Source organism: Alternaria ventricosa (assembly GCF_023758065.1).
Source record: "Alternaria ventricosa strain BMP 2768 chromosome Unknown scaffold_25, whole genome shotgun sequence".
NCBI lineage: Eukaryota > Fungi > Ascomycota > Dothideomycetes > Pleosporales > Pleosporaceae > Alternaria > Alternaria ventricosa.
The window spans coordinates 182,954-207,090 of record NW_026055705.1 but is presented as its reverse complement, the minus strand read 5'-3'; the positions used below and the strand labels follow the sequence as shown (position 1 = coordinate 207,090).

The following is a 24,137-nucleotide window of genomic DNA, read 5'->3' as shown; positions in this document are numbered from 1 at the left end:
TACCCAGCGGACTAACTGACCTATGGTCATCGTAAGTATGCCTACCAGTGTAAGCGCGCGGGCGCTCGGAAGCGCGCATTGGGCTCAGGTCGCGGTACTGGTACCGGCTATCGTAGGGGTCGCGCTGGGATGCAGCGCGGCTGAGTCTAGAACTACCAGTTGTCTCGCGGCGGGGCTGGCTGGTGTAGTCGCCGTAAGGTTGGGAGAACGGCTCGGTCATTCTGCTAGAACTATAGCCATCACTACCGTATGGATCACGGCTGGAGGATTCGTAGGCGTCACGGCGGGAGGAACGGCCGGAGCTGAAGGGGTTGTCCCCGCCGAAGAAGGATCCGAAGGGCATGCTTGGTTACTGAAATTGGGACTTGGTTGGTGTGTTTTTTGGGATGGTTGGATGAAGACTGTGGTGGTCTTCAAGTTGTGTAGATGTGCGTGTGCGTTGATGTGATGCCTTCAACTGGGAGCCATACTGGGGACGTTTTTATACATCCGAAGCCATCGCCGGTCGTGACGAGACAGTGCGAGTGAGACCATGGTGTTGATGAACGATATGCTGGGTCGGCGTGCGGTGTCGTAGAACGTACGGTAAAGTGCTAGATCGATGTGTGGTGTGAATGTATATACCTGCGCCACTGTGAATGAAGGGTGTATATAGTGAATTGATGGTGGGAATGAAGCAATGTCGGCGTGAAGACGCGGTTATGTACTAGAAGAAAAGAGAAGCTGTCTCAGCGACAGGAAAGACATTCACTAGGTGGTTGCGCATCGAATCAGCCTTTTTGTTTCGCAAGGTTGTGGTAAACCATCCATAGAATACAAGACGCGATCTATCCTCGCACGTCGATCTAAGGAAAAAGCGAAATAGGTCTGCACCCTACATCAACTTCCAAAATGCAGAGTAGGTGACCTAGCGTCGACGTAGGCTCCAGACCTGTTCAGTGTACCATAAAAGAAGACCATCGACCCCGATAGTCTTGATGAGCGATGAGAAAAGCTAACAGCAATACTAGTCTTCGTATTAGTGACAGCCTCTCGACTTTTCAATGTATCGTTCTCACCTAAAAGAGCAATAACCGCCATGATGCCGAATGAACGACCAGAGTGGGGATGAGCGATGTCTGCTTTTGTTTCGACGGGCAAGCAAGACGATTCTACGCCGCTTTCACTTCGAATCTCGGCGGCACTGTCAATCCTCTGAAGCGATCCGGATGTCGTACACGAAGCTGGGTTGTCGTTGGACAAGCTCTCCTTAGTGCCTGCCTGGGCCGTTGCGACTAGGTCTGCGGCTTGCTCGTTACTAGCAGTTGCCAGATGCGCCTGTTGAATGAGTCCAAGAACTTCCGTCTCGTTCTCGAGATTCCATAACTTCACCAGCTTCTCCAACGAACCCATCCCACGGGAACGATTGTTTAAGATATCGCCAGCTGTTCCAGCTTCCGGCACGATATATTCCACCAGTACATCATCACCCTGCACCGAAACCGACCAACATGTTTGTGTCTCTCCCATAACCATGTTGCTGCTGACCGACACTTCCGTGGTGTGGACACCTTTTTCTTTGTATCGCTTCAGGAATAGTACGATCAGCTGACCTATAGCACGAGACCACGATGGCTCACTATGCCGCGTGGAGCACGCACAATCAATGAGGAGTCTAGGCCACAAGAAATGTGCAGAAGGTGAAGCGTTGTCGTTCAAGAGTAACTCGAAGCAGATCACGATTGTCTTGAGATCTTCAGTTCTTTCGATCTTTGACAGGCTGTGAACCAAGCAATGTAGAACGATACCAGCCAGCTGATCCGACAGTGGTGGTTCGTGAGACCTTGTGATCCGCCAGACTATGTATGCGGCGTTACCAAGCCAGGCCGAAATTGAAACCGGAGTAGTGAGCGGGATTCTCACATGGTCCTTCCAACTTTCGAAACTTCCATTCGTTCCTTGAGCTTTCAAAACGAAGTTTTTATGATAGATGTCCAGGACATATTCCCTGGAAGGAGGTAGTTTATTCTCCAGCCAACCTGGGAATTTTTCTGAGATCGCAGCCTCCAATTTCACGAGGAATTCGAAGTGCGACCTGTCTTTGCCAGCGTGAAACCGCAGATCCATGAGATTACCGTACAGATATGACCAGTACAGCGGGTCAATCAGAGAACAAGGTGTGGCTTCATACTCTGCCAAATGTAATTGAGAGATGGCTTCAATAACATCGAATCCTGCTAGTTGGATTGTCGTGGTTTCAAGAACAGCCGGGCGTTCAAGGAACTCAACAATAGTTCGATGAACGAATAGGATGCATCTCGACCCGGCTGGCTTAGAAGTGTTGGGGAACGTTTCGTGATCTTTCGGCCAGTCGCGCCTGTCCCAATCCTTAGTACGCCCGTCATGCAAGATGTCATCTACTTTATGGACTTCAGGGGCGGGCCGGTCCTCGACTAGTCCCTTACAATAGCCTTGTAGCAGTATACGTGCTTTTTTGATCTGCGATTCGTACCATATATGCGGGTCGAATCCGTCTTGGGTGCTCAGCTTGGGTGATGTAGAAGGTTCCTTCATTGCCAGTTGTCCGTATGCCTGATATGCGTCTATGTGTAGACAAGACAGCAGCGACAGCCTGTGTGGTAAAGTCTCGTGTTCCTGTACCATAGCAAAGATCTGATACGCTTTTTTTCGCTGCGATTTCTGTATGGATTTGAGAAGGTGCTCGAACAATTCTTCCAGCTCGGAGGGCAGCGTCGCCAACTCCTCCTCGAAAGACGATGTGTCGCGACCATCTTCCAAAGCTTGGCGGAGCTGCTTGATGACGAGAACAACCCAGAGAAATATACCGTCCGATCTGTCGACGATGTCGTGTGTGAGGCGCTCCCGAATGGCGGCTTCATGTATAGATCCGAGCTTGGACTGTGTGAAACACTCCATATCGTGCCTAGTCAGTTCCTGCAACCGGATCCTTGGGCCATCGGCGAATGCGTTCACGAACACATTATGTTCTCGACTGGATACGCATAGCTTGATAACATTCGGTGCAGTCTGAACCCAAGAGCGAAGTGCATCGACCATGTACTTATCATCGTGCTGGGGGGTATCTTCAAACTCGTCCAGAGCATCGATGAAGAAACAGAATCGATAAGATCTCTGAACGGCTTCGTTCTTCAGAAGAGCTAACAGAGCATCGAGAGTTTTTTGCAGAGGCATCGGGCTTTGAAACAATGTTAATCTGTCCTCCGTTACAAGGACCGCCCAATCACTTGGGAATGCGATCTTGATCAGATCAGGATGAGCTCCCAGTATGTCAAAAAGAAGTGATCTCATCATTCCATTGAATGACTTCTGTAACGGCTGCTTTCCAGGTTTCCAGAAGAAGTGGTTGGTCATTACAAGTTTTGCGTCACCTACAAGTCGTCAGCTTACCACCGTCTCGATCTTGAGTGAGCACCAACCTGCCCACTCCAACAACTGCTTTCTTGTCTCAGGATGATCGAACAGGAATTTCATGAGTGTGGACTTCCCAGATCCTAGCTTCCCAGCGACGTGAAATATACCACGGCCTCTGGAGAGCCACGATAGATATAGCTCACGTGCGTTGCTGGCCAGAGTTGTGTTATCTACCTTGGCACTTGGGTCAACGATCCATCGAAACGTGTCGCAATGCTCTTCCTGTATGGTTTCAGCTCTGGTGCGCATCTCATCGAAAGCGAGAAGATGCAAAATTGCACGTGCTGCATTTCCTTCTATAGTCAATCTTGACAGTCCTAGAAGGGTTTTGATCTGATCCTGGGCTTCGACACTCAGGGAAGCAACACATGTGCCTCGGCGGACTTGTTCCATCTGCTGGTCGAATACGCGCCACATATCTTCGTTCGAACTCTCAAGTCTTCCAAGAGCCTGGAGTTGTGCTTTTACTTCCAGACTAGTTGAGTATTAGAACAATGCGATGCGCGTCAGCTTGACAATGACTGACTTGGTCAATCTGCTCAGGTGCAGATGCAGCTGGCTACGGCATTTTGCTAGCTTCTCCTCGAGTTCTCTCATTTCGTCCTTGTACTTGATAGTCCTGATTGCTGATCGAATCGAACGAAGGGTTGAGTTCGGCTTACTGGGGGCAATCTTCTTCAGAAGGCGGAGAATCTGATCTGACAGCTCACGGCATTCTTGAGCTAACAGACGGAGGGCTCGTTCATCTTGGCTGCTTGCGCGCGTCTTAGGGGCCTCCAGCCTCAAAGTGAGATCGCGCATCTCAATGGTGACTTCCTCCAGGCTCTTGTCCTCCACCGTCATGCCGCTGGCAGAGTCGCGCATCTCCTTCGCAGAGCCGACAAGCTTCGCGCCGAGATCGACAAACTGGATGATATTGGCAATCAAGCCAATCGCTGTTAAGGCTTCCATGATAGGTGCTGCGCGAAGGCCGAGATGGCACGTCGTGCGTGAATTCGAAAATACTTGAGATGGGAGACGGAAGGCGCGCAAGGCAACCCCTCATTGTACCACCCATAGCGAGGCTGTGCCGCAACCTTGCAGACGTCCAATGTGAGCGCGTCGATCAGCGCTGTCGTCCAATCTATGCACGGTAATGGAGGCTGTGTACAAGAAACCTGTATGGTGACGCATACGAAAAGTGAGTGGAGGGGTTAAAGTGAGTGGAGGGGTTAAAGTGAGTGCAGGCTGCAGATGGAACGGGAAGGTACCACCCACTAGCTTGCGTGGGGTCGCAACATCACTGTGCTGTTGTGGGTGAAGAACATGGGGCAAAAACCCTCTGGTTCGTTACGGCCGTTCCTTGCGCATGTACATGATCTACACGATCTACACGTCTCCATCTCCTGGTGAGCATGGTATCCTCCTGAGCACGATCAGGTAGCCGGCGGCGTAACCAGCCCATCGCACTCCTTCGCTTCCACCTGGGTATCATCCTCCTTCTGTATCCGTCTCGACTTCGCACCAATCGCACCGCCAGGGTGATTCGTCCTAAACACCGCCTTCGTCTCATCTTGATGTAGGGCCTCTGCGACGGTCAACGCCAGCATATCGCCCACAGCAATGGTGACAGTGGTGCTAGTCGTCGGTGCGCAGACTCCAAATGAGACCTCCTCCAGCTCGTGTATGGGCGCAGGCAGCAGTATGGAGTTCGGCCGGTCGTCAAGGATCGGACAGTCTGAGGGTTTCGTATGCGATGTGATGGCGAGGATGGGGGTGTGGGAGGGTATGTGCTCGAGGAGGGCCATGAGCTCTGCTGTTTTGCCCGAGTAGGATATGAACATGATCGCATCGTTCTACTTGTAGTCAGTACATTTCTCATCTTTCGGGATTTGGGATGAAACTCACCTTCCTGATGTCGCCGAGATCCCCATGCAGTGCCTCAGCAGCGTGCATGAAGGAGCTCGCTATGCCCAGACTCTTCATCGTCGCGACCATCTTGCGCCCCACCAGGCCGCTTTTGCCCACTCCGCATATTATGAGTTTACCGCCAGTCTGGCTGGTCTTTGTGATGACTTCGACAGCCTGGAGGAGACCATCGCGCGCCACATGGTCGGACTCATAGAGAAAAGTGACCTGCGAGAGCGCGGTGGCAGCAGTCGAAAGAACGTGGACGGCGCGCGAGAGCAGACGCGATCCTTCAGAGTCGCTTGCGGCTAACGGCGGGGTAAGAGGTTGGGTATCAGAACCCGCTCGTTTTCTCTTGAGTGTTGCTGGCGGGGACGATGTGCGTGATAGTGGAGAGGTCTCAAATGTCGCGGTCATGTTGGTGTGAAATGTGGAAGATCGGCGGACGTGACGTGAACGCAGGGTCAACTGCAGCTGTATATCAACAAGGCCCTGGCGATCTATGCGACAGGTCTACACATGCGCGATCTAGATTAGTCTTCCTCGGGCAGCATCGGAGGCGGATCCCAGTTTAGTAGGCGTAATACACTTATCGATGAAGCAGCGCGACGCGACACAACCACCAGACGGAGTTGCAACAAGCCCTGGAGGGCCTGACAGCCCCTCCATGATGACAATTCGTCGCATGCCGGCTCGAAACAGGCTTCAGGCCTCGTCCGCTTACTCGGAACATACCAGGAGGCCGAGGGCGCGAGCCAGACCAGTAGTCTATGGTGATAAAGAAAAATGGATGGCGATATCTACGCTAGAGATGACATGCATGCAGCATGGGCCCGCGACTAGTCCGGAAGCAAAGATAGCCGTTGTCATCAGTCGAGACCAACCATCAAACCACGTTTCTGTCACTGTAGCGTCTGATCGCGAGGAATAGTCGTCCATGTTTAAGGTAGGGAACTGCATACGTGCGTAGACGGCAAACCGCTAGGTCCCGCTATGCTGAGGGCGGAGCGCCCGCTGCTTCGGTGAGTTTTGCCCGCCGAGCCCCCATACAAACCAGCCCCTCCTCCACCCCGTCAAGCTTTGTCATGCCCAATTCCTTCCTGTAGAGCGCTTGCGCTTGCTCGCCGCCGGTCAAGAGGACCATCCACCGGAGGTTTTCCATTCCGGCGCAGATCTCGCGACAGCATGCGATGAGCCATTTGCCGAGTCCTTGGCCCTGGTGTTCGGGGACGAGGTAGACGTCTGTGAGGTAGGCGAGTGTCGTGTAGTCGGTAATGAAGCGCGCCATGCCAATAGGCTTCTTGACGCCGTCCGAGACAGAGTACACACCGAGAGTGAGACTGTTGTCAAGCATGGTCGACAGGTCCGTAAAAGAGAGCGGTTTCGCCCAGAACATGGCGTCTGTCGCGTAGGCTTCCTGGACGAAGGTGTATGGAAGCAGCGACCGGTCGGAGGATATAAGGTAGGTGCCCGAAGCGATAGTGCGCTCCCATTGGAAGATTTTTGAGTCCATTTTGTGCTTGAATTGATAATTCAGAGTGTGTGGTTGCAGATGTTGGCGAGCAGCTTCCCAATATACCTTCTGAGTCAACAGGTCCCATGTTCGGAGATATTCGCGACCCCTCGCGCCCTAGACGCCGACATCACCCAACCACCGTGCGACAACGCGACGATTTCACCTCCACCTTCCGCGCTGGACCTCGAACATATAGCATGCGCAGCGGATGCCGCGAGGCAGAAGCGAGGAGGTAGTCACCGCGACTGCCTTTTGCAAATGGCGGCACTCATGTGAGGAAGGTGGATACATACGCGTACACGGCCGAGATTATGAGAACAAGTAGTTGATTGCACGCTACATATAGCATACGCCCGTTCAATCGCGCTTACCCACTCACTTGTAGTAAGCTGTGAGGATATTTACTCCCAGTCGCATTATGGCCACCCGCAGTCACGTGTCGATCACCACCCTGTTCTTGGTCAGCAAAGCCTCCTAATATCAGCAGGACTGACCTACAATCGCGGCCTTCGCAATGCTTCATCAGCGTGTCTTTCCAAACTTCTCGGTCCAGAGTAGCGGGAGTGACGCGAAAGTCTTCATACCCATCGAGCGCCCCGTACAACTCATAGCCAACGTCGATGAGCTGCCGCATCAGAGGAAATAGCTCGCTCACGCGTTCGGAGAGGAGGAACATGGTGAAATCCTCGTCATACGTGAACTCACCGTAGCCATAAATGAACGCGACTCGCAGGTGGAAAACGATCGATGCGCCAGGCGCGAGCTTGAAGAGACACTGCTGGAGCGGAGTGATATTATCTTCGTATTCTGTTCCGCACACTTCGACTTCGAGATGGCGCAATAGACGATCGCTTTCCAGACCGAGACCCCAGATGTCAGTTTCGAAGAACTCGGCGACCTCCGCAGGTGTGAGGAACAGCCACAACTTGGTATGATGATACCACCGACGTGCAAACTCGCTCATAGTGTCGAGATCAACAAATCCCTCGCTACACATATGCGCGTATCCGTATCCGCGTTCCTCGGCGAAACCTGCAACGATATCCCGGTATGGCTCGTCGACGTTATCGAAGTAATCGTTATTGATGAAGACGGGCTCATCTCGAGTAGGGGAGAGAATGTAGTCGTGGATCATGTCCCGCAGCTCGCGGGGAAGCTTACGTTGCATGGCGGTACACAATTCCCGACAGGACTGCTGCGCGTAGTGTTCGACATGAGCATCGGCGAAGTCTTCGTATTCTGACTGCGTACGATCCAGACTTGCGATTTGGGACGCCGTGAGTAGTGGACTGTTCTTGTTCAGAACATGGTCGATAAGTGCGCAATACCTGAGTGTGCTGGTCCTCATATTAGCACTGAACAGCCACTCCATCGATGACCCAGGTGTCTACATTGCCTTCAGGGTTATCGCGACTTTCATTTTTGTCCCCATGTATGCTGCAGCTCGCCTGTTCAGATTCTTGTATGAGGCTTTTGAGATGACTTACATGTACACGTTTTCATGAGTCAAATCGACTGTGTGAGCCATGTTGCTTTCGCTTTTGGGGGGCTTAGATGGTGGGGTTGAAGTTCTGAGAGATTTGGTTGGGTTGAATCAGGTCTGCAGGCTACATTAAGACAGAATCCTGCAAAGTAGGTAGCTTAACGGCAACGTAGGCTCCAGGCTGTTTAGGCTTTTTCTAGGTTGGCGTGGCTGACCTGTAATCCACATATTTCACTCCGGAGGTTGAGTCTCTGGCCCGTGTGTTCTTTCCCTTCACATGCACTTAAGATGACTGATCGCAACGCCGCGTTGAGAGAAGCACCCACCCCTCGGTCCCTACAGTCTCAACTACCCGCCCCGACCTTTCTTCAACCACATTCTCTACTCACTAGTTATCCAGCCACCACCATGGAGGTGCGCACTCCGCCCGCTGCAGGATTCTTTCTCGACCATGAATACGTTTCCCAGTAAGTTCCATCTGGGGTCCACGAAGCTATAGCAGCTGCTAATAGTCCCAGTACCCTCAGGCATATCCGTATCCTGAAGCACATCGAAGGACCCGACCGAGCCAAGCTCAATCGCACAAGGCCTCATCAAAGGCGTAGTAATCTCACCTTGAAGACCCGACAACGATTCCAAAATCTCAAGCAAAAGCTGGCCAAAATCACCGCAAAACTAGACCAGCTCGAGAACGTTCTCCAGCAGTATTTGGAAGATTTCATGACTTACCGTCAGCGAATCGTTCTGGAACTATTTCAGACGAAGTTCGCCCGAGAACTTCGCGATGACGTATACGGCTATATGATAGGCGGCGACCAGTTGGCGATCAGTATCAACCTTCATGACCTGGTGGCGTCTGCCTCACCAGCCTTCGCCATCGCCGGTCACACGAGCGCAAGTCGTTCTAAGCACTTCCAGACGTCACTCACCCGCAATGGCTACGGCCACTTACTCGAAGCGAGGACGATACTCAAGGACACGATGCTAGAGCTAGCGCACGCATGGTACAGGCTCTCCACGTTTCGCTTCATGCAAGCCATCCACGTCGATCTATTCCTTAGGACCGACTTTCATGGCTTCGGCCTCGATACGCAGAAGCTAATCCGGAGTGTAGAGGGTAAAGTAGCCTCCACGAATAGCTCTTAAGTTATTTTGCTGACTTCTTACTAGTATGTATTCTCCTTGTAATCGGATCATCACGAGACGAGCGCGCAAACAAGAAGATGTATTCTCCTTGCTACGCTTTCGCCAAGGCAATTTTAAGGCATGTTATTATTATCTGTGCTAACAGCTTAATAGCTGTTCACCCCTGTCAACTCGTCCGGCGATTCCACCATACTAGCTAAAAGCTTAGCCGAGCTTCACACTCTCAAAACTGGTGCCAACATCTTGCTGAGCTTGCAGGCTTTGCCGACAGTGGCAGTGATGAATGTAGTGGCAGATTCCAGCGCAGCAATCCCGCCTCGTTATCTCGCACTCCTATTCACGAGCATCCAGAAGTTGCTTACAGCCGAATACCGTGTCACGGTGAAGCTGGGCTACCACTTGAAGTTCAAGGTGGTAAGCGAGGAGCTGACGGAGGAGTGTTGGGCGGAGAAGCTTGAGAAACATCACAAAGTAAGTCCCTTGCTGTGCTGATAGTACTCGCTAATTCGTCCCAGGCCATCCTTGCGAAACGCGCCCGCCGTGAATGAGCGGCCAGTGATGATTCTGATTCGTCTGACGAGTTTTAAAGTCTGCATTGTAGACTACAGGGTGGTGGAAGAGGAAAAAGTGCAAGGGCATAGCCTGCGTTGGAGACGACAGGGTGATGAAAAAGGAAGGAGGGCAAGGTCATAGCTTGTGCTGGGGATGACATGGTATAGGAGGGTGGACACATTGATCTTCTAGATATCAGCGAGAAGCGTACAGAATCTAAAGAATAAACTTCTTCAAAAGATTAGCAAGCTTCTCCGGCTGCTCAAGTGCCAAACTATGCCCGCATTCCTCGAACACCTCAGAAATATGCACCTTCTCAGCAGCAGACTCCATCTGCTCCTTAACCAACGGTCCAAAGAACCTGATTTCGTCAGTATCAACCCGTATCAACACATCTCCTCGTCGTAGAACTTACTCCGGCGCCCCCACAGTCATAACACAACACCTCAACTTCCCCCCAGTCAAAATCTCCTCCTCAACATCCACATTAACCCAATGCGCCCTATAACTCTCCAGCACACCCCTCAGCCCACCCGGCGCCTTCAAACAACGCACCCACTCATTCACAGCCCCCTGATCCAGCGCACTGGGATTATAACACTCAGCCTTCATGAAATGCGTCCAGAACTCTTCCTCCTTTCCCTGAATCAACATCTCAGGTACATGCGGCAGCCAAAAGAAAGGGATATGCCAGTTCCATACGCCCGCTTGGTTGTACTGCGCCGCGATATTTTTGCGCGTGAAGAAGGTCTGTTTGGTAAGCGCGTAGGAAAGCAGCATTTCGCAGAAGGAGAGGTGGGTTACGCGTTCGGGATACAGGCCCGCGAGGCAGAAGGCATATGTTGCGCCGCGGTCTTCGCCGTGGACGGAGAATTTCTCGTACCCGAGTTGCGTCATGAGTTCGGCCATGTCTTTGGCGTTGGTGCGCCCATCGTAGCCTTCGCTTGCGGGGGGCTTGTCTGTTGCGCCGAAGCCGCGGAGGTCGGGGGCGATGATGGTGAACTTTTTGGTTAGGAGGGGGGCGATGCGGTACCAGTAGTAGTGTGTTTTAGGTGTGCCGTGGAGGAGGAGTAGGGGTGGGCCGGATCCGGATTTGATGTAGTGGAGGCGGATGCCGTTTACACGTGCCATGTGGTGGTGGACGGGCTTGCCATCGTGGTCGTGTATTTCTGGCATCGCGGGAAGGCTGCAGTTCTTCTGGATGCGATCCTATCGGGGCTGCTGGTCTTGTACCACGTTGGGCTGTTCCAGCAGTGTGGTGGTGGTTCTACCCCACATCCGACGTCATGGTTCACCGATGTGTGAGCGGAGCCATTTCCGCACCAGGGACAAAAGCAAATCCATTGGCATTCCACCTACACAGATTCGCATCGTGAGATCCTTTGGATGTAAGACTTCGAGAGGTATGAAACCCGCCAAATTGAACAGTCACATCCAGTTCTCACGCGGAAGCTCAATGAAGATTGACTCGTATCGATTGGAAAGATTTCGCATTGTCAATACGACTTTGAGTACTGTCTTTTGGTTTCTATCTCCTTTTTACAACTGTTCCGCCTCATGAGTCTGGAATGGCAGCAATAGCCTCAACCTCGATCAAGAAGTTACCCGGTAACTTGCCAACCTCAACAGCAGTGCGGGCTGGCTTGGGGGTGGGCAGCATAGCAGCGTAAACCTCGTTCATCGCACTGTAATCCGACATGTTGGCAAGGAAGACGGTAGTCTTCATAACATAGTCCCATGATGTGCCGGCTTCCTCGAGGATGACCGCGATGTTTTTGATGACTTGAGCCTGGGTTGAGTGAGTGTGAGTCCATGATGAAGCTGAATTTGGCTTATGTACCGTTTGAGCTTCAATGCCGCCTGCTACAATCGATCCGTTGAACGAAGGGACGGTTCCTGAGGTGTAGACTATGCCTTTTGATGTCCATGCACCGCTCGCTTGACGGTAGTTAGCACGTAGTCATCAGACATCAGATGGTAGTGTACAGAGAATGGGTCCTTGGGTACCAAGATAGGTCACAACCGGTTGCTCAGCGAGCTTCGGTGTTGGCTTGGCGACTACAGCACCAGTAACGGCGAGGAAAGTGGTGACAATGGAGGTGAAAGAGACCATGATGAATGAATTACAGCGATTGTGTTCTGCGAGGGTATGGACGTAGAGGCACGAGTATAATGATGTGAGTATTCCGCTATCGTTGGTCCTATACAGTCTTATAAGAGTTGGCAATGCTCGCGGATCATCATCTCCCGACTCTTTCGTGTTCGGTCAAGTCTGACCGCCCGCGTTGTACCGAATGCCATGGCTTCCAAGAGCTGCGAGTGTCCATGTACCAGGTAAAGCTCGTTGCCAATGTTACTCCGACATGCAGCCAGTATTGTTGACTTCCAGCCACGGCTGAGGATCCGCGATACAGTCAGACCCGTTTGTAATGGTTAACGGTCCGCCGCCGGCTCCAAGGTACCGGTATGTCCACCAGGAACTGTACTACCTGCACTACACTCAGGTCGGCAGGGCCTCGCGCAACCGTTTCGGCGCCATCGTGGGGTTCAAATTCGCGTAGATATCCAGAATGCACTAGAAAAGGAAGGAGGATAGCACTTGTGGCGATGTGGAGTTGAGTCGAGTTAAGCTATCGCGAGAAGGGCCGTCGAAGATGTAGTTCGCCTGGGCGCCGAGACACCTCTGCATTTGTATCCTGCGTTTAACGCGCATTTCGAAGCGCGCATTCGTCCTGACGTAACGCGAGATAAAGGCTGCAGGGTGTTGAGATAAGAATCGGGGTTTAGGCCAGCCGTTGCGCGTTATCGCAATCGTGGCTCCACCTGGGGTATCCATGGCTTGCCGCTCATTTGCCGAGAGGATCTAGACCCCTGTCTGAACTTCCTTCCGTGAAGGACAAGCCTTTCCCTGCGGAGTTTTGACATTGTTCCCGGACGAAGTTCTGTGCCACGTTTTTGGCATATCTTGTGTCCGACTCATGCTTGAGCTCAGCCCCACATGGACGCGTTCAGTGCGTTGTAGGGTCGCGCTGGACGAACATGCACATCATCGCACGCATCTCGCTTCTGTGTCACCTTCGCGATGACACAGTCAATAGGGTGTGTAGCCTTCATGTTGAGGTATGTTTTGAAAATGGTGCTCTTCCTTCTTGTTCGAATGACCTCATGGCCTATGGTGTCTCTGGCGTCGAGGGGGACCGCATTGGATGGTTCAAGGTAGCATCGTGAAGTTGCATACGCAGCGCTGATATCAGAGCCGAGATTGCTCGGAATAACGGTCGTGGCTAAGCCGAGACTCCTGGCTTATCCGATGTGGGTTATCTTGTCGCTGGTAGGAACCTCAGTCCACAATGCCATCTCTTCCGTAAGCTGAATCTCCACACTATCACCCGTACTGCATAGCGCTACTGCACCTCGCTTCGAGGGTATACTGCGGGTCAACTGTAACAGGCATTTGGGCGTGTCGCGTACCCCATCTTACTTGCGAAAAGTCTTGTAGAAGTCGCGCATGGCGACGCCTTGTAGTCCTTATCGCGGCCGGATGCATAGAATTTTTGTTAGGCCAACGGCAAACGGTCCGTCGCAACGACAACTTCCGATGATCATAGCCACGCCCTACGACGATAAGGCTTGGTGACCAACGGGAATGCGAAAGAAGGTGTAAGCGTGTGCAGTGCTGCCCGCTGTGATGGTGTATGTAGATCCGTATATGAGCAGGGCATCTTTCCCTTCATCTCGCACTCCTCATCATATCCATCTCTTCTTCACACCACAATGAAGGGTCTTTTCACAGCCTCTTCGGCTGCCCTGTCTTTGGCTGGTGGTGCTATTGCCAGCCCAGTTGCTCCCCGATCGGAAGTCGTATTCTTCAAGCCTCTGGCTGTCACATCCAACTCGGTACACAACGTCCATGTCGGTTATGGAGACGATGACTTCGAGGGCGAGATTCGTCTGGTGTATGGCGAATGCGGCATGAAGAGCCACGCCGACGGTCACCACAACGTGGCATCCCACTACATCAAGCGATCAAGTCGCCCCGAGCGCTTCGTCTGGATCGTGCCGGATGATGCTGTCCACGGCGGATGTCTTCATGCCTACTCAGGTTCTAACTTGATTGGCCGCTCAGCGCCCGTCTCGATCCAACATCCACCAAGGAAACGAGAGGAGATCTCCGACGTGGCTGACGCCATGGGTCCTTGGTTTGACGGTGTAGCCTACATGGAGGCGAAGCAAAACAACGCATCGTACGCCGCAGTCGAGAAGAGCAAAAAGATCGCCATTGTTGGTGGAGGCATGTCGGGGTTGATGACAAGTCTTCTCCTCGACTCCGTAGGCATCCACGATTGGCACATCCATGAGTCCTCGCAGCGTATCGGTGGCCGTATCCGGACGAAGTACCTTGCAGGCAGCACACCCGAGCAATACCAGTACCAGGAGATGGGGCCTATGCGATTCCCTGTCTCGATCACCTACCCAGACCAAAACGAAACACTGGAAATCAATGACCACAAGATGGTTTTTCAACTCGGAGACGTCCTGAACCAGATGAACGGAGGCAACACCAGCGATCTTGCCGTCAACTTCATCAACTGGATCCAATCAAGCCCAAACCTGCCCGCTAACTCGAATGGGTACCGTCTGCCAAACGGACGGATCCCTAGCGCAGCGCAGATCAAGAGCAACGCAACAGCCTACACATTGCCAACAGCTGAGGGTCCAGATGAGGAGGCTGTGGAGAAGGCGGAGGAGGCATACGAAGAATTCGTTGGATACACACCGGAAGTTGAGCGTGAGATCGCCACCAATGTCTTCAAGGCTCACAAGAATGCCGTCGACAAGGGTCTGTTCCATTGGTCCGAGGCTGCGTACATCAAGTACGCGCTGAACGCGAGCGATGATGTTGTGGACTACATCACTGGCAATGCCGACGCTCCGATCTGGGAGTACGACACTGTATACTTCAAAGCCACAGATTGGCGAACGATTGACAAGGGTCTGGAGTCATTGCCGCGCGCATTCTACCCCCACGTTCAGAATCGTCTGACTCTGGGACGCAAGGTAACCGGCCTGAAGCACGATGAGAGCACCGGAAAGATCGCTGTCCAGTGGCGTCAAGATCCTTTCGCCATGGAGCCAGAGAGTGAGGAATACGACTACGCAGTCGTTGCGGTGCCCTTCTCCAAGGTCAGGCTTTGGGATCTCCCCCAGTACTCCTCGCTTTTGTCGCGCGCCATCAGCGAGATGAACTACCAACAGTCCTGCAAGGTCTCTCTGCACTACAAGACTCGTTTCTGGGAACACCTCCCAGAGCCCATCATCGGTGGCTGCGGCTCAGTCGATATCGCAGGTATCGGCAGCGTTTGCTACCCCGCGTACAAGGTCAACTCAACTGGGCCCGGTGTCATCCTCGGATCGTACATCTCTGGTGCACTAGCGCGCTCGGTGGGTGCACTCAGCGAAGAAGACCACGTAGCGATGGTCCAGCGGGCGATGGTGGAGATTCATGGCGATGTGGCTTCCGAGCAGTGGACTGGTGCATACGAGCGCCAGTGCTGGGAGACCGACGAGCACCAAGCCGGTGCTTGGGCTTCCCCATTCGTTGGCCAACAAGACCTGTTCCTGCCCGCCTACTACAAGACCGAAGCCCAAACCATCTTCATCGGTGAGCACACCAGCTACACACACGCCTGGATCTTCTCAGCACTTGACTCCGCCGTGCGCGGCACTTCGCAACTGCTGCTGGACATGGGTCTGGTCGACGAGGCGAAGCAGATCGTGGATACCTGGATGGGAAGGTGGATCTCCATATAGATGGATCAATAGAAGAAAGTAAAAGCTAGATAAATAGCATAAGAATGAATAATGTCTGATCAATGCGACGATGAACTGCAATGGTGGTGAAGTAAGGTCGTGAGAATTATTGAAAGACGCGTGGTGCAGGCGCGATGGGGTGCGACTCCCCTGCGATGGCGTCATCGCCCCTGAAAGTTTGAGACCGAGGCTTTCACATGCATGTCTCCAGCCATCCATAAACGTCCTGGCAGAGCTCTCTTCGGCCCTCCATCAACGAGGTGACAACAATCGCGCATGAAGCCGTCCTGCATCGGCGGAGAATCCGATCGTCCAGTCAAATACCACGTCGTTCGTGTCGGCTGTCCATAATGCCGATCATGGGAGTATCCTTGGCGCTGTTTGTTCACGTGATCACGCGATCAGCCACCTCCGAACACGATTACTAGCTGCATCTGGGCAACCTGGACACGACGGTTGATATCGCAAAACTCACGAATTCGAGCCGGTATTGCTTAATGTACTGCACGTTCAGACTGAGCGATCGCGACGACGTTGCCATCTTACCTATACAACATGGGTCCCAAACAGGTGCGCTGCCGTCTACATCAGTAGAGAAGAAAAGGAGTTGCCAGAACCCAAGGTGATGTAGGCTTCTCAGAGGGTTATACGTCTCTTATTGTAGCGTGATGCTACCACCAAACCCGATCGATGAACCAACTCGTCATTTCCGAAGTTGTGCCGCACCCCGGTAGAAGTCTGAATATGTATATGTCCCAGAGTTCACCTTGCGCGCAACTTGGTGTACTCAGACAGTTACATCTCTCGACTATGGCGACATCTCACCCGGAGAATCCAGTGCGGTCGGCTGGAGCGCTCAAGCGATTCCGTGACATGCTTGACAAGTAAGGCAAATCTTCAAACTTCTCGTGTATTGTGCTGATAGCTCAAAGGGACTGGTCTGATGCGGAGCCCAGCAGAAAGAAGCTCAAGATCGAAATCCGTAAACAGAAACGAGCGATTCTCATTGCCAACGCGCTGTTGCGTGGGTCGAAGCGCCTTGCTGACACTTCTTACGGACCTGCTATACACGCCGCCGCGCAAGCCTGGAAGAGACACGCGAAATTCCTTCCGTACGAAAACTCCGTTGCAGTACTAAAGTAGAAATACAGCTTTCACAACTACAACAAAGAAGTACGTCGTTACGTATGTCACGGACTTCTCGAGAAGATCGCAGCGCAAGAGATACGGGACCAAATATACGGATACCTGGTTGAGCCTGGTCTGGTCACGCTCGTTGAGTCTTCGGACAGCCTCAGGGACGAGCGTGAGAAAGACCATAGATATGTGGGTAGCCGCCGACAAGCATGTCTATCTTCACGAAACGACGAATATTGGAGCTTCGACTTCCTCTGCAAGCAGTCTGGGTTACCAGAGATATTCCAGTGCGAGCATGTCGGTCACAAGTTCTTAGTTGAACTAGTGCAGCACTGGTACAGAGTCAATACCTTCTCCATCGAGCGTCCCGATGATTTATCTCTTATCCCGGACTTCGCTATTCAAGATCGTTGGCAGCTGGGTATCGTGCCGCGCGACCATATCAAGACTATAACATTCCCCATTCACATGGCTTTCGTTGAGCGAGATGCCCAGGGAGCGCCGCCACCGCAATTGCCGCTGCTACGCAAGGAACTCGAGCAGTTCCTGCAGTTCAATCCTGGTACAAAGATCAATTTCAAGGTCCGGACCAACTCACCACCCGGGAGCAGGTTCATCAGTAGCGCCTTTTCGTCGCGTAATATTGTCTCACGGGTACCGCATGCATGGCCTCTTTGGGCACGCAACGAGACAGAGATACTGGAGGTTATCGAGGATCTCGAGAGCGGACTTTTCGATACGTTCAAGAGACTTTGTGATGCTGGACTTCTACTGGTGATTGGTATGGACCCTGTTGATGCGGATCACAATCTGGAGATCAAGGTCAACAATAAGGAGGAGATCACATATGATTCGTGGGCTGAGAAGGCACTGGCCTATCGACAGGAATGGAAGAGGAGGATTGAGGCAGCGAGAAATGGAAGGCTACTACGACGACATTGAGCCCTAACCCCACCATGGGTCACTTCTACTACAGTACACCATGTGGTACCAGATATATCCCTAATGTGCAATTAATGCATCAACAACAATCTCCCCACTCCTTTCTCTAGCAACTAAATCCACAATCTGTGGTACGACATCTACCGTCACCGTAATAAGCTGTCAAGCAGCGGCAGATATCGGGGGTAGCTTGTGTCTAGTGTTGATTAGAAAGTACATGAGGAGACTCTGGATTGTAGGTCACTTACATCGAGACATTGCTCGTACCAGAGTGCGCAGATGTAGCACCATAAGAGGGGCTTTCCGTCAGCGACTTCGGCCGCGACGGCTGCATCAACTGCCGCGTCAATTGCATTGACATCGGGGCGCAGGGCCAATGATGCAGGGACTGCGATGGCAGTTGTGGCCATGAAGGCGGTGATGAGGGAGAGGAAGCGCATGATCGGTGTCTGTTTTTGGATAAGTTCTGGTAATTAGATGCTTGGTTGAGGAGTTGATTCTTCTAAGCAGGTGTGATGGATTGTCTTCAGAGAGACGTAGTACAGGCTCTTCTTATAGTTGGGAGGCTCCTGGTGGCAGTAATAATGCGTCAACCGCGGCGCGAGCACTATCACGGCGTGGCCCTTTGCCGATGAGTGAAGGACGAAGTCGCGATTTAACCGCTGTCCGTGTGAATGGTGGTCGCGAAATCAGTGAACCCTTTACTTATCATGAGGGGCAGTGTATCGATTGACGAGCCTATGTGACGTATCATGATCGGATCATAATCATCACCGGGTGTGTCGTAACAGATCTGTCTTCGATCTTCTATGCCGCGCCGCATATCGTATAGGTTTCCGTTGCGGCCAGATGTAGACCAGCTCAACACTGTTCAGTAGCTTGTTGCCCTGAGGAAGGTTCTAACTCTTTCGATCCGTGACATCCCAGCCGGAAAGTATACGATCTGCTTTCGCGTGATGGATGATAGGAGGTTCTATTTTCTATAGCTTACAGTAGTATATGAGTGTCAGTAGCCTTCATCAGCTCCATGTACCATTTCCATCGGGCTTTCCGGCGCAGGCGCGGGTATATTAAACCAGCTGCTCTTGTATGGCATACCCCGCAGTCGATAACAACTTACTACTCAACTGCACATGCAGGATAGCTCAAAACTTCGCAACGTCATCTGTATGCTTGCGGCGTGGCACTGACGATTCATGGCGATGACGTCGTGTTGCTGAACATGCCGACCAGCGATTGAACAGTCAGGGAAGCAAGGGCGTGAGTCATATCGGAGATGGTGTGCGGGACGAAAGACTCGGCTAGATCATGCGCCGGCCCGCTTTTGAGTCACACGAAGCAATCGAGATGGTGGAGGACGATGCATCAGCAGGTGCGTGTTGAGACAAAGACGGTGTCACGTGGACACTTATCGATAAGCTAGCGCCGGATCATCCTGACGCGGGCACCGCGAAACGTCACCTCACGACGCGTGCCATCGTTGCCTTCGTCCTCCTTGTCCCAAATCGCGATCTGCCCATATGCCAACGACACCTGCTTGCCTTCCCGCTAGCAGTGTGCGCGTATGCTATGAAACCCTGATCGGGTGACACGCGCTTGTCCTGTTCCTGTTCCGCTAGCTGCCAGCTCCACCGCCGGGAACGCACGATCGAGTCCTATTCGCTTGCCGCTGACGCATCGGTCTCACACGCCTAGCTCACACGAGCGCATTCGGATAGAGATATATCGCTCGAGTGGTGGGAAGCCGGTTCTTGCTGTTAAATGCCACAAGATCGCTACGGGAGATCATGCTGAATGCATGCCGCTTCGGCGCTGAGCTCGCCAAAGGGCGGGTCCCACCATCCTCAATACATATTTGGCGATGGTGACTTTCCAGTCATGCTGGATAATCACAGCGTGGAGCGCACCTTGTTGGGCCGTCCATTCAGGTAGCACATAAGAGCGAGGAAGCCTGAAGGCAGAAAGGGCGGCTGTGCTATGCTCCTTTCGTACGCCTGCTATATCCCGCTTTCCGATTGGCGCATTGCAATATGCTGGAAGAACGCAGAACGTTTGCCTCAGTCGGTCACGTCTGCTAGTTCAACAATGTTTGGCTATTATAAGTCGCAACCGAGTAGTCTACATCGTGAAGGCTTCCGCAGGATAAATGCCGCTGCAGGTCAACCCAGTATGCCGCGCATACCTTCCGCATTCAATATATAGTAGCAAAGAAAGCGTTCAGCCCTGACGGCCTTGATTCCAGAACAGGCCAGCGGCATGCGGCACATCCCATCAGGCAGCTGCGACTTGAGATTCTGTCGATGTGCGTGGAACCGTGGAGTCATCAAGTGTGGTGGGGGAGTACCTATAAAGTCCCGTTCCATGGTAAAGGTGGCTTAGCGAGTATACCTGCCCCTTGAATGCTTTGTGCAGCCGGCAGACCCCAAGCCATTCACGTGTGCACGCTAGCGTAGATCAGTCTTCGGAAGCCGCATAACAGCTCAACCTGCCGCACCGTCCTCGCTGATTCCAACCTCATCGCACTCCCACCACACACATAAAGCCTGCTGAACCCCCGCGCTGTCGCGTCAAGCACGACAGCACCTCGCACCCCACGCAAAGCAACAGTCGACCTGCTTCTTCCGCACGACATTGTACCTCAACGACTACACCCTCTGGTCGCGGCATTCTACCTGGTGAATCCTAGTGCTCCCGATTAGCGCATGCTTTCACCCCTGTCGCGCGTTGGCTGAACCCACCCCACATCGCGCCACCTGAAACAGGAACATCGTCAAAGGACATCACCAGTCACCGATCCGATTGTATCTTTCTCACACATACTTCAATCGACCGCGACAAATACTCAACCACTTTGTAGCCGCCATGGCAAGATTTGACGAATTCCCGGCAGAGTTGCGCAACATGGTTTACGACAACCTTCTCCGCGATCGTCATACTCAGCAGCAAACTCACAACTCTCTTGCACTCTTCACCGTCTCAAAACAGGTGCATCTAGAGTCCACCTCTTACTTCTACAAGAACAATCCCATCAGCACCGTCGCCCCGTCGTCGCCTACAGACGCCAACGCCACCGTGCTTCCTCCTATCGCCGATAGGTACCTTCGATTCCTAAGTCGACTCACCGTATCTGCCACGATTGGGCGAGCGAATCCGGAAAGGGAGCGCAAGATCGCCGATACCATAGCATCACTAGCAACTATCGGCGCAGCCTTCGAGGACCTGGAAATTAACATTCAATCCTCCTTATCAAGGCTTACGAATTCACGCGTCGATGACTCCGTACTGCACGCCGACCATCCCATCACGGCTTCGTTGCGACGACTGCTCGATTCTGGAGTGGCAAAAGTCTTGCGCCTCGATCTCCACAAGGTCTGGTTTGCGCCCGGTATCGCCCAAGACCTTCACGTGCGATACGGCACCCGACTCCAGTTCGTGGGAGGCAGCAACGCCGTCAAGGACCCACTCAGCATGGAAAGGTCTCTAATTGGCGTTTCTGCAAGTTCTCATCTGACCACCTTAGGTGTCGATGACGAAGTCATGGCCAACGCTTGCTCGGACGATGCGTACACTCCTCGGACTCCAGCTTCTCTTCCGTCTTCTATCTGTTCACCATTCGAAGATCTGGACATGTTCTCGGTGACGTCGTTCGATCTCAACTCGGAAACCACTGCCGACGACGAAGAGTCCATGGAGTACGCGAACGAGGGCTCATTTTTCTCGGGCGCCGACATCGAAGAATGGGAGGCCTCAACACAGGCGGCGGAACAAGAAGAACCGAAACACCAGTACGACATCGAAATCGACGAAGACGACGATGAGGATGAGGAGATGGAAAACATATCGCAAGACGATATGGAGGCGATCTTTGGCAATCTGGAGGAGACCGCTCATCACGTTGCCAACGATGCTGACATTTCATACATGACTAATTTTGCGCCTGAGCTGCTCTTGACTCGGCACAATCTTGGTCATCTGGAATGAGACTTACGCGGTACTACTACTAGGTCTCGCGATATGGCATGTGTGGACTTCCCATGATGTCAGTGCGTGTTGTACAGCGACCATGATGAGACATGATTGTAGCGAACAATATCGTGCAATTTGTGGTCATGGCACCTATCCTTTCTCCGGCATTCAGCATACAGCGATCTTCAGCACCGAAGCGTGCTCATCGCGTCTTACACCAGCGAGCGCTAGCATTTGTTAACGGCGTTTCTTTGGTTTTTCACATGTATCGGATACCCGTGCGCCCTATCACCAGCATTAAGGCGTTTTTCCTTCATTCCACGACGATGTACTGGCACGGAATCGCCACGTCTCTTTATATAATCTACGAATCGAGAATCTACTTTCATCCCATCTCTCCTCGGCCGTTCGATGTCATCATACCTGAGTCATCGGGCATGACTCCCATAAACTTACATCCTCATTGCTAATCTTCTTCTCGCAGCACTAGTATTCTCCCTTCATCATCCCCACCGTAGCTCTCTGCGGTCAGCGACATGGGGAATGATCGATGCAGACTTCGCAAACTCCGCATTCCCGACCTTCGTGACTGTCAACACGACGTGACCATGCCGCAGCCGGAGAACCCCTTCGCTCACTTCGTTCACTCCCAAGCACGCCGCAAATCCGAGTCCGCTGCAATTCCAATTCACGACCGTGATGTCAAGCGCGACACGGCGACAAGCTCTACGGCGCGCAACCCTTTTGCACCACCGGTTCCACCAAAGGACGAGCCGCATAAGACGGCGTCCACTTCGTCCGCGATTAGCGGGGCACGGGATACTCTGAGTGCCTTGGAGAAAAAGTGGATGCTTAACGACTGCATCCAGCCGAAGTCGGTACATAAAGATAGGCTAAGGCAAGAATACTCACCGAAGAGCATGAGGGCGGTAGATGAAAACGAAAGTCGGGAGGGAAGGTCATCCGCCCGCCGGATACATCCAGCTTTGAGGTCGATGTCATCACCCCCACGAAGCTTCATAGCCCTCCGAGAGAGTGTACAAGATAGCGGCGTCGACGTGTTTAGTCCTGTGACTTTCAGCAACGCAACATCGGAGGAGGCCGATAAAAAAGTCACGTCCAAGGCTTCAAAGCGCGACACCGTCGCCGATCTGTTCAGCGAGATAATGGGAACCGGTAAAGCGCCACGACTACCACGTCAGAGAGTGCTAGACGAGGTCTCTACACGTTCCGCCGTGCCACCTCCCCTGCGTATACCCAGCAAGCCCAAGCCTTCCCCTCGTGCTAGTGCCCTACCGCCGACGCACAAGTACAACAAGCTAGAGCTAGGCGGCCGTCCCTCACTCCAGATCGTAACGACTTTTGTCGAGCCCAGAACCGCACCAGAGCCCCTTGCGAATCGTCGCAGTTACACAAAGCGCATGAGTCACGGGTACGGTCGTAAGGACAGACCTGCGCGTTCATCGATGATGCGATGGAGTCTCTTCCAGAAAGACACGACAATACCACCGCCGAAAGTACCAGAACCACGGAATGACACACCGCCCATACCCCGGAAGAGCAGCAAGAGAGGCAGAAGTATCGCCTTGGAAGAGCCGTTGCTCCCAAAAAAGTTACAACTTCCGCTTGAAGAAAGTGTGCCACCGCCTCTTACCAAACAACGGCGCGTGCAAACCTTTCCTGCGCAAAAGAGTTCTCATAAACTACGGAAGGATTCAGACATTCGTCTTTCACCCACCCTGCCCCAGCGCAGAAATACGCATCACATCACCGTAAATCGGATGCGCGACCCCGATGAAGCTTTCGAGGAAGTTATGACGCTCCGCAGACGTGCGACCGCTGATGTTAGAGAAAGCGCACCCACAGTGCCTGCCAGGACGAATAGCAAACCTCACGGTGGCGGCGGCGGGGGCGGTGGTGGTGTTGGTGTTGGCGGAGATTGTTTCGGCCTATACTCAACAGCAAAAGGCCGTGTCGATGATATCGTCGAAGTAGTGCGAAGCGTGAGAGAAAAGAATAGAGCGAGGAAGAAGCGAGAGACGATGACGGCGGAGGTGAGGAGGAAGTATGAGGAGATGGCTAGTGCTACTACTAATCAAACGAGTGGGGAGGGAGGGTATAAGTGGCTCTGATCGGGATTAATCAAGTTTCATTTGGTCGATGTATCTATACTATGTCTGAAGTTGGATGAAGTTTATTCTCACTCGTTAACCGTGATCCGCAACATCGACGGCCTAGACGAAAAGATACTTTCACGATAGGGAG

At 52.7% G+C, this 24,137-nt stretch overlaps 11 protein-coding genes across 11 annotated transcripts; 4 read left to right on the top strand and 7 right to left on the bottom strand.

The window, feature by feature from the left end:
• Positions 1 to 2,311: 2,311 nt before the first annotated feature.
• J4E93_009918 (uncharacterized protein) lies at positions 2,312 to 3,192 on the bottom strand (the record flags this gene model as incomplete). The annotated part of the gene is made up of 2 exons (XM_049347806.1): positions 2,312 to 2,356; positions 2,401 to 3,192. 2 exons carry the CDS (start codon positions 3,190 to 3,192, stop codon positions 2,312 to 2,314), a joined length of 837 nt encoding a protein of 278 aa, XP_049195035.1.
• A 726-nt stretch (positions 3,193 to 3,918) lies between these two features.
• On the bottom strand, positions 3,919 to 4,383 carry J4E93_009917 (uncharacterized protein; the record flags this gene model as incomplete). Its single annotated transcript, XM_049347805.1, has 1 exon — positions 3,919 to 4,383. The coding sequence occupies one exon, from the start codon at positions 4,381 to 4,383 to the stop codon at positions 3,919 to 3,921; it is 465 nt and encodes a 154-aa protein (XP_049195034.1).
• A 464-nt stretch (positions 4,384 to 4,847) lies between these two features.
• J4E93_009916 (uncharacterized protein) lies at positions 4,848 to 5,397 on the bottom strand (the record flags this gene model as incomplete). Its single annotated transcript, XM_049347804.1, has 2 exons — positions 4,848 to 5,267; positions 5,320 to 5,397. 2 exons carry the CDS (start codon positions 5,395 to 5,397, stop codon positions 4,848 to 4,850), a joined length of 498 nt encoding a protein of 165 aa, XP_049195033.1.
• A 913-nt stretch (positions 5,398 to 6,310) lies between these two features.
• J4E93_009915 (uncharacterized protein) lies at positions 6,311 to 6,920 on the bottom strand (the record flags this gene model as incomplete). Its single annotated transcript, XM_049347803.1, has 2 exons — positions 6,311 to 6,838; positions 6,912 to 6,920. The coding sequence occupies 2 exons, from the start codon at positions 6,918 to 6,920 to the stop codon at positions 6,311 to 6,313; spliced, it is 537 nt and encodes a 178-aa protein (XP_049195032.1).
• Positions 6,921 to 7,202: 282 nt separating this feature from the next.
• Positions 7,203 to 8,183, bottom strand: J4E93_009914 (uncharacterized protein; the record flags this gene model as incomplete). Its single annotated transcript, XM_049347802.1, has 1 exon — positions 7,203 to 8,183. One exon carries the CDS (start codon positions 8,181 to 8,183, stop codon positions 7,203 to 7,205), a length of 981 nt encoding a protein of 326 aa, XP_049195031.1.
• Positions 8,184 to 8,726: 543 nt separating this feature from the next.
• On the top strand, positions 8,727 to 10,012 carry J4E93_009913 (uncharacterized protein; the record flags this gene model as incomplete). Its single annotated transcript, XM_049347801.1, has 4 exons — positions 8,727 to 8,785; positions 8,837 to 9,440; positions 9,618 to 9,935; positions 9,980 to 10,012. 4 exons carry the CDS (start codon positions 8,727 to 8,729, stop codon positions 10,010 to 10,012), a joined length of 1,014 nt encoding a protein of 337 aa, XP_049195030.1.
• A 220-nt stretch (positions 10,013 to 10,232) lies between these two features.
• J4E93_009912 (uncharacterized protein) lies at positions 10,233 to 11,192 on the bottom strand (the record flags this gene model as incomplete). The annotated part of the gene is made up of 2 exons (XM_049347800.1): positions 10,233 to 10,377; positions 10,432 to 11,192. The coding sequence occupies 2 exons, from the start codon at positions 11,190 to 11,192 to the stop codon at positions 10,233 to 10,235; spliced, it is 906 nt and encodes a 301-aa protein (XP_049195029.1).
• A 379-nt stretch (positions 11,193 to 11,571) lies between these two features.
• On the bottom strand, positions 11,572 to 12,129 carry J4E93_009911 (uncharacterized protein; the record flags this gene model as incomplete). The annotated part of the gene is made up of 3 exons (XM_049347799.1): positions 11,572 to 11,805; positions 11,857 to 11,954; positions 12,003 to 12,129. 3 exons carry the CDS (start codon positions 12,127 to 12,129, stop codon positions 11,572 to 11,574), a joined length of 459 nt encoding a protein of 152 aa, XP_049195028.1.
• Positions 12,130 to 13,790: 1,661 nt separating this feature from the next.
• On the top strand, positions 13,791 to 15,827 carry J4E93_009910 (uncharacterized protein; the record flags this gene model as incomplete). Its single annotated transcript, XM_049347798.1, has 1 exon — positions 13,791 to 15,827. One exon carries the CDS (start codon positions 13,791 to 13,793, stop codon positions 15,825 to 15,827), a length of 2,037 nt encoding a protein of 678 aa, XP_049195027.1.
• Positions 15,828 to 16,700: 873 nt separating this feature from the next.
• J4E93_009909 (uncharacterized protein) lies at positions 16,701 to 17,906 on the top strand (the record flags this gene model as incomplete). The annotated part of the gene is made up of 3 exons (XM_049347797.1): positions 16,701 to 16,711; positions 16,760 to 16,851; positions 17,002 to 17,906. 3 exons carry the CDS (start codon positions 16,701 to 16,703, stop codon positions 17,904 to 17,906), a joined length of 1,008 nt encoding a protein of 335 aa, XP_049195026.1.
• A 2,862-nt stretch (positions 17,907 to 20,768) lies between these two features.
• J4E93_009908 (uncharacterized protein) lies at positions 20,769 to 21,887 on the top strand (the record flags this gene model as incomplete). The annotated part of the gene is made up of 1 exon (XM_049347796.1): positions 20,769 to 21,887. The coding sequence occupies one exon, from the start codon at positions 20,769 to 20,771 to the stop codon at positions 21,885 to 21,887; it is 1,119 nt and encodes a 372-aa protein (XP_049195025.1).
• Between the last annotated feature and the right edge of the window lie 2,250 nt (positions 21,888 to 24,137).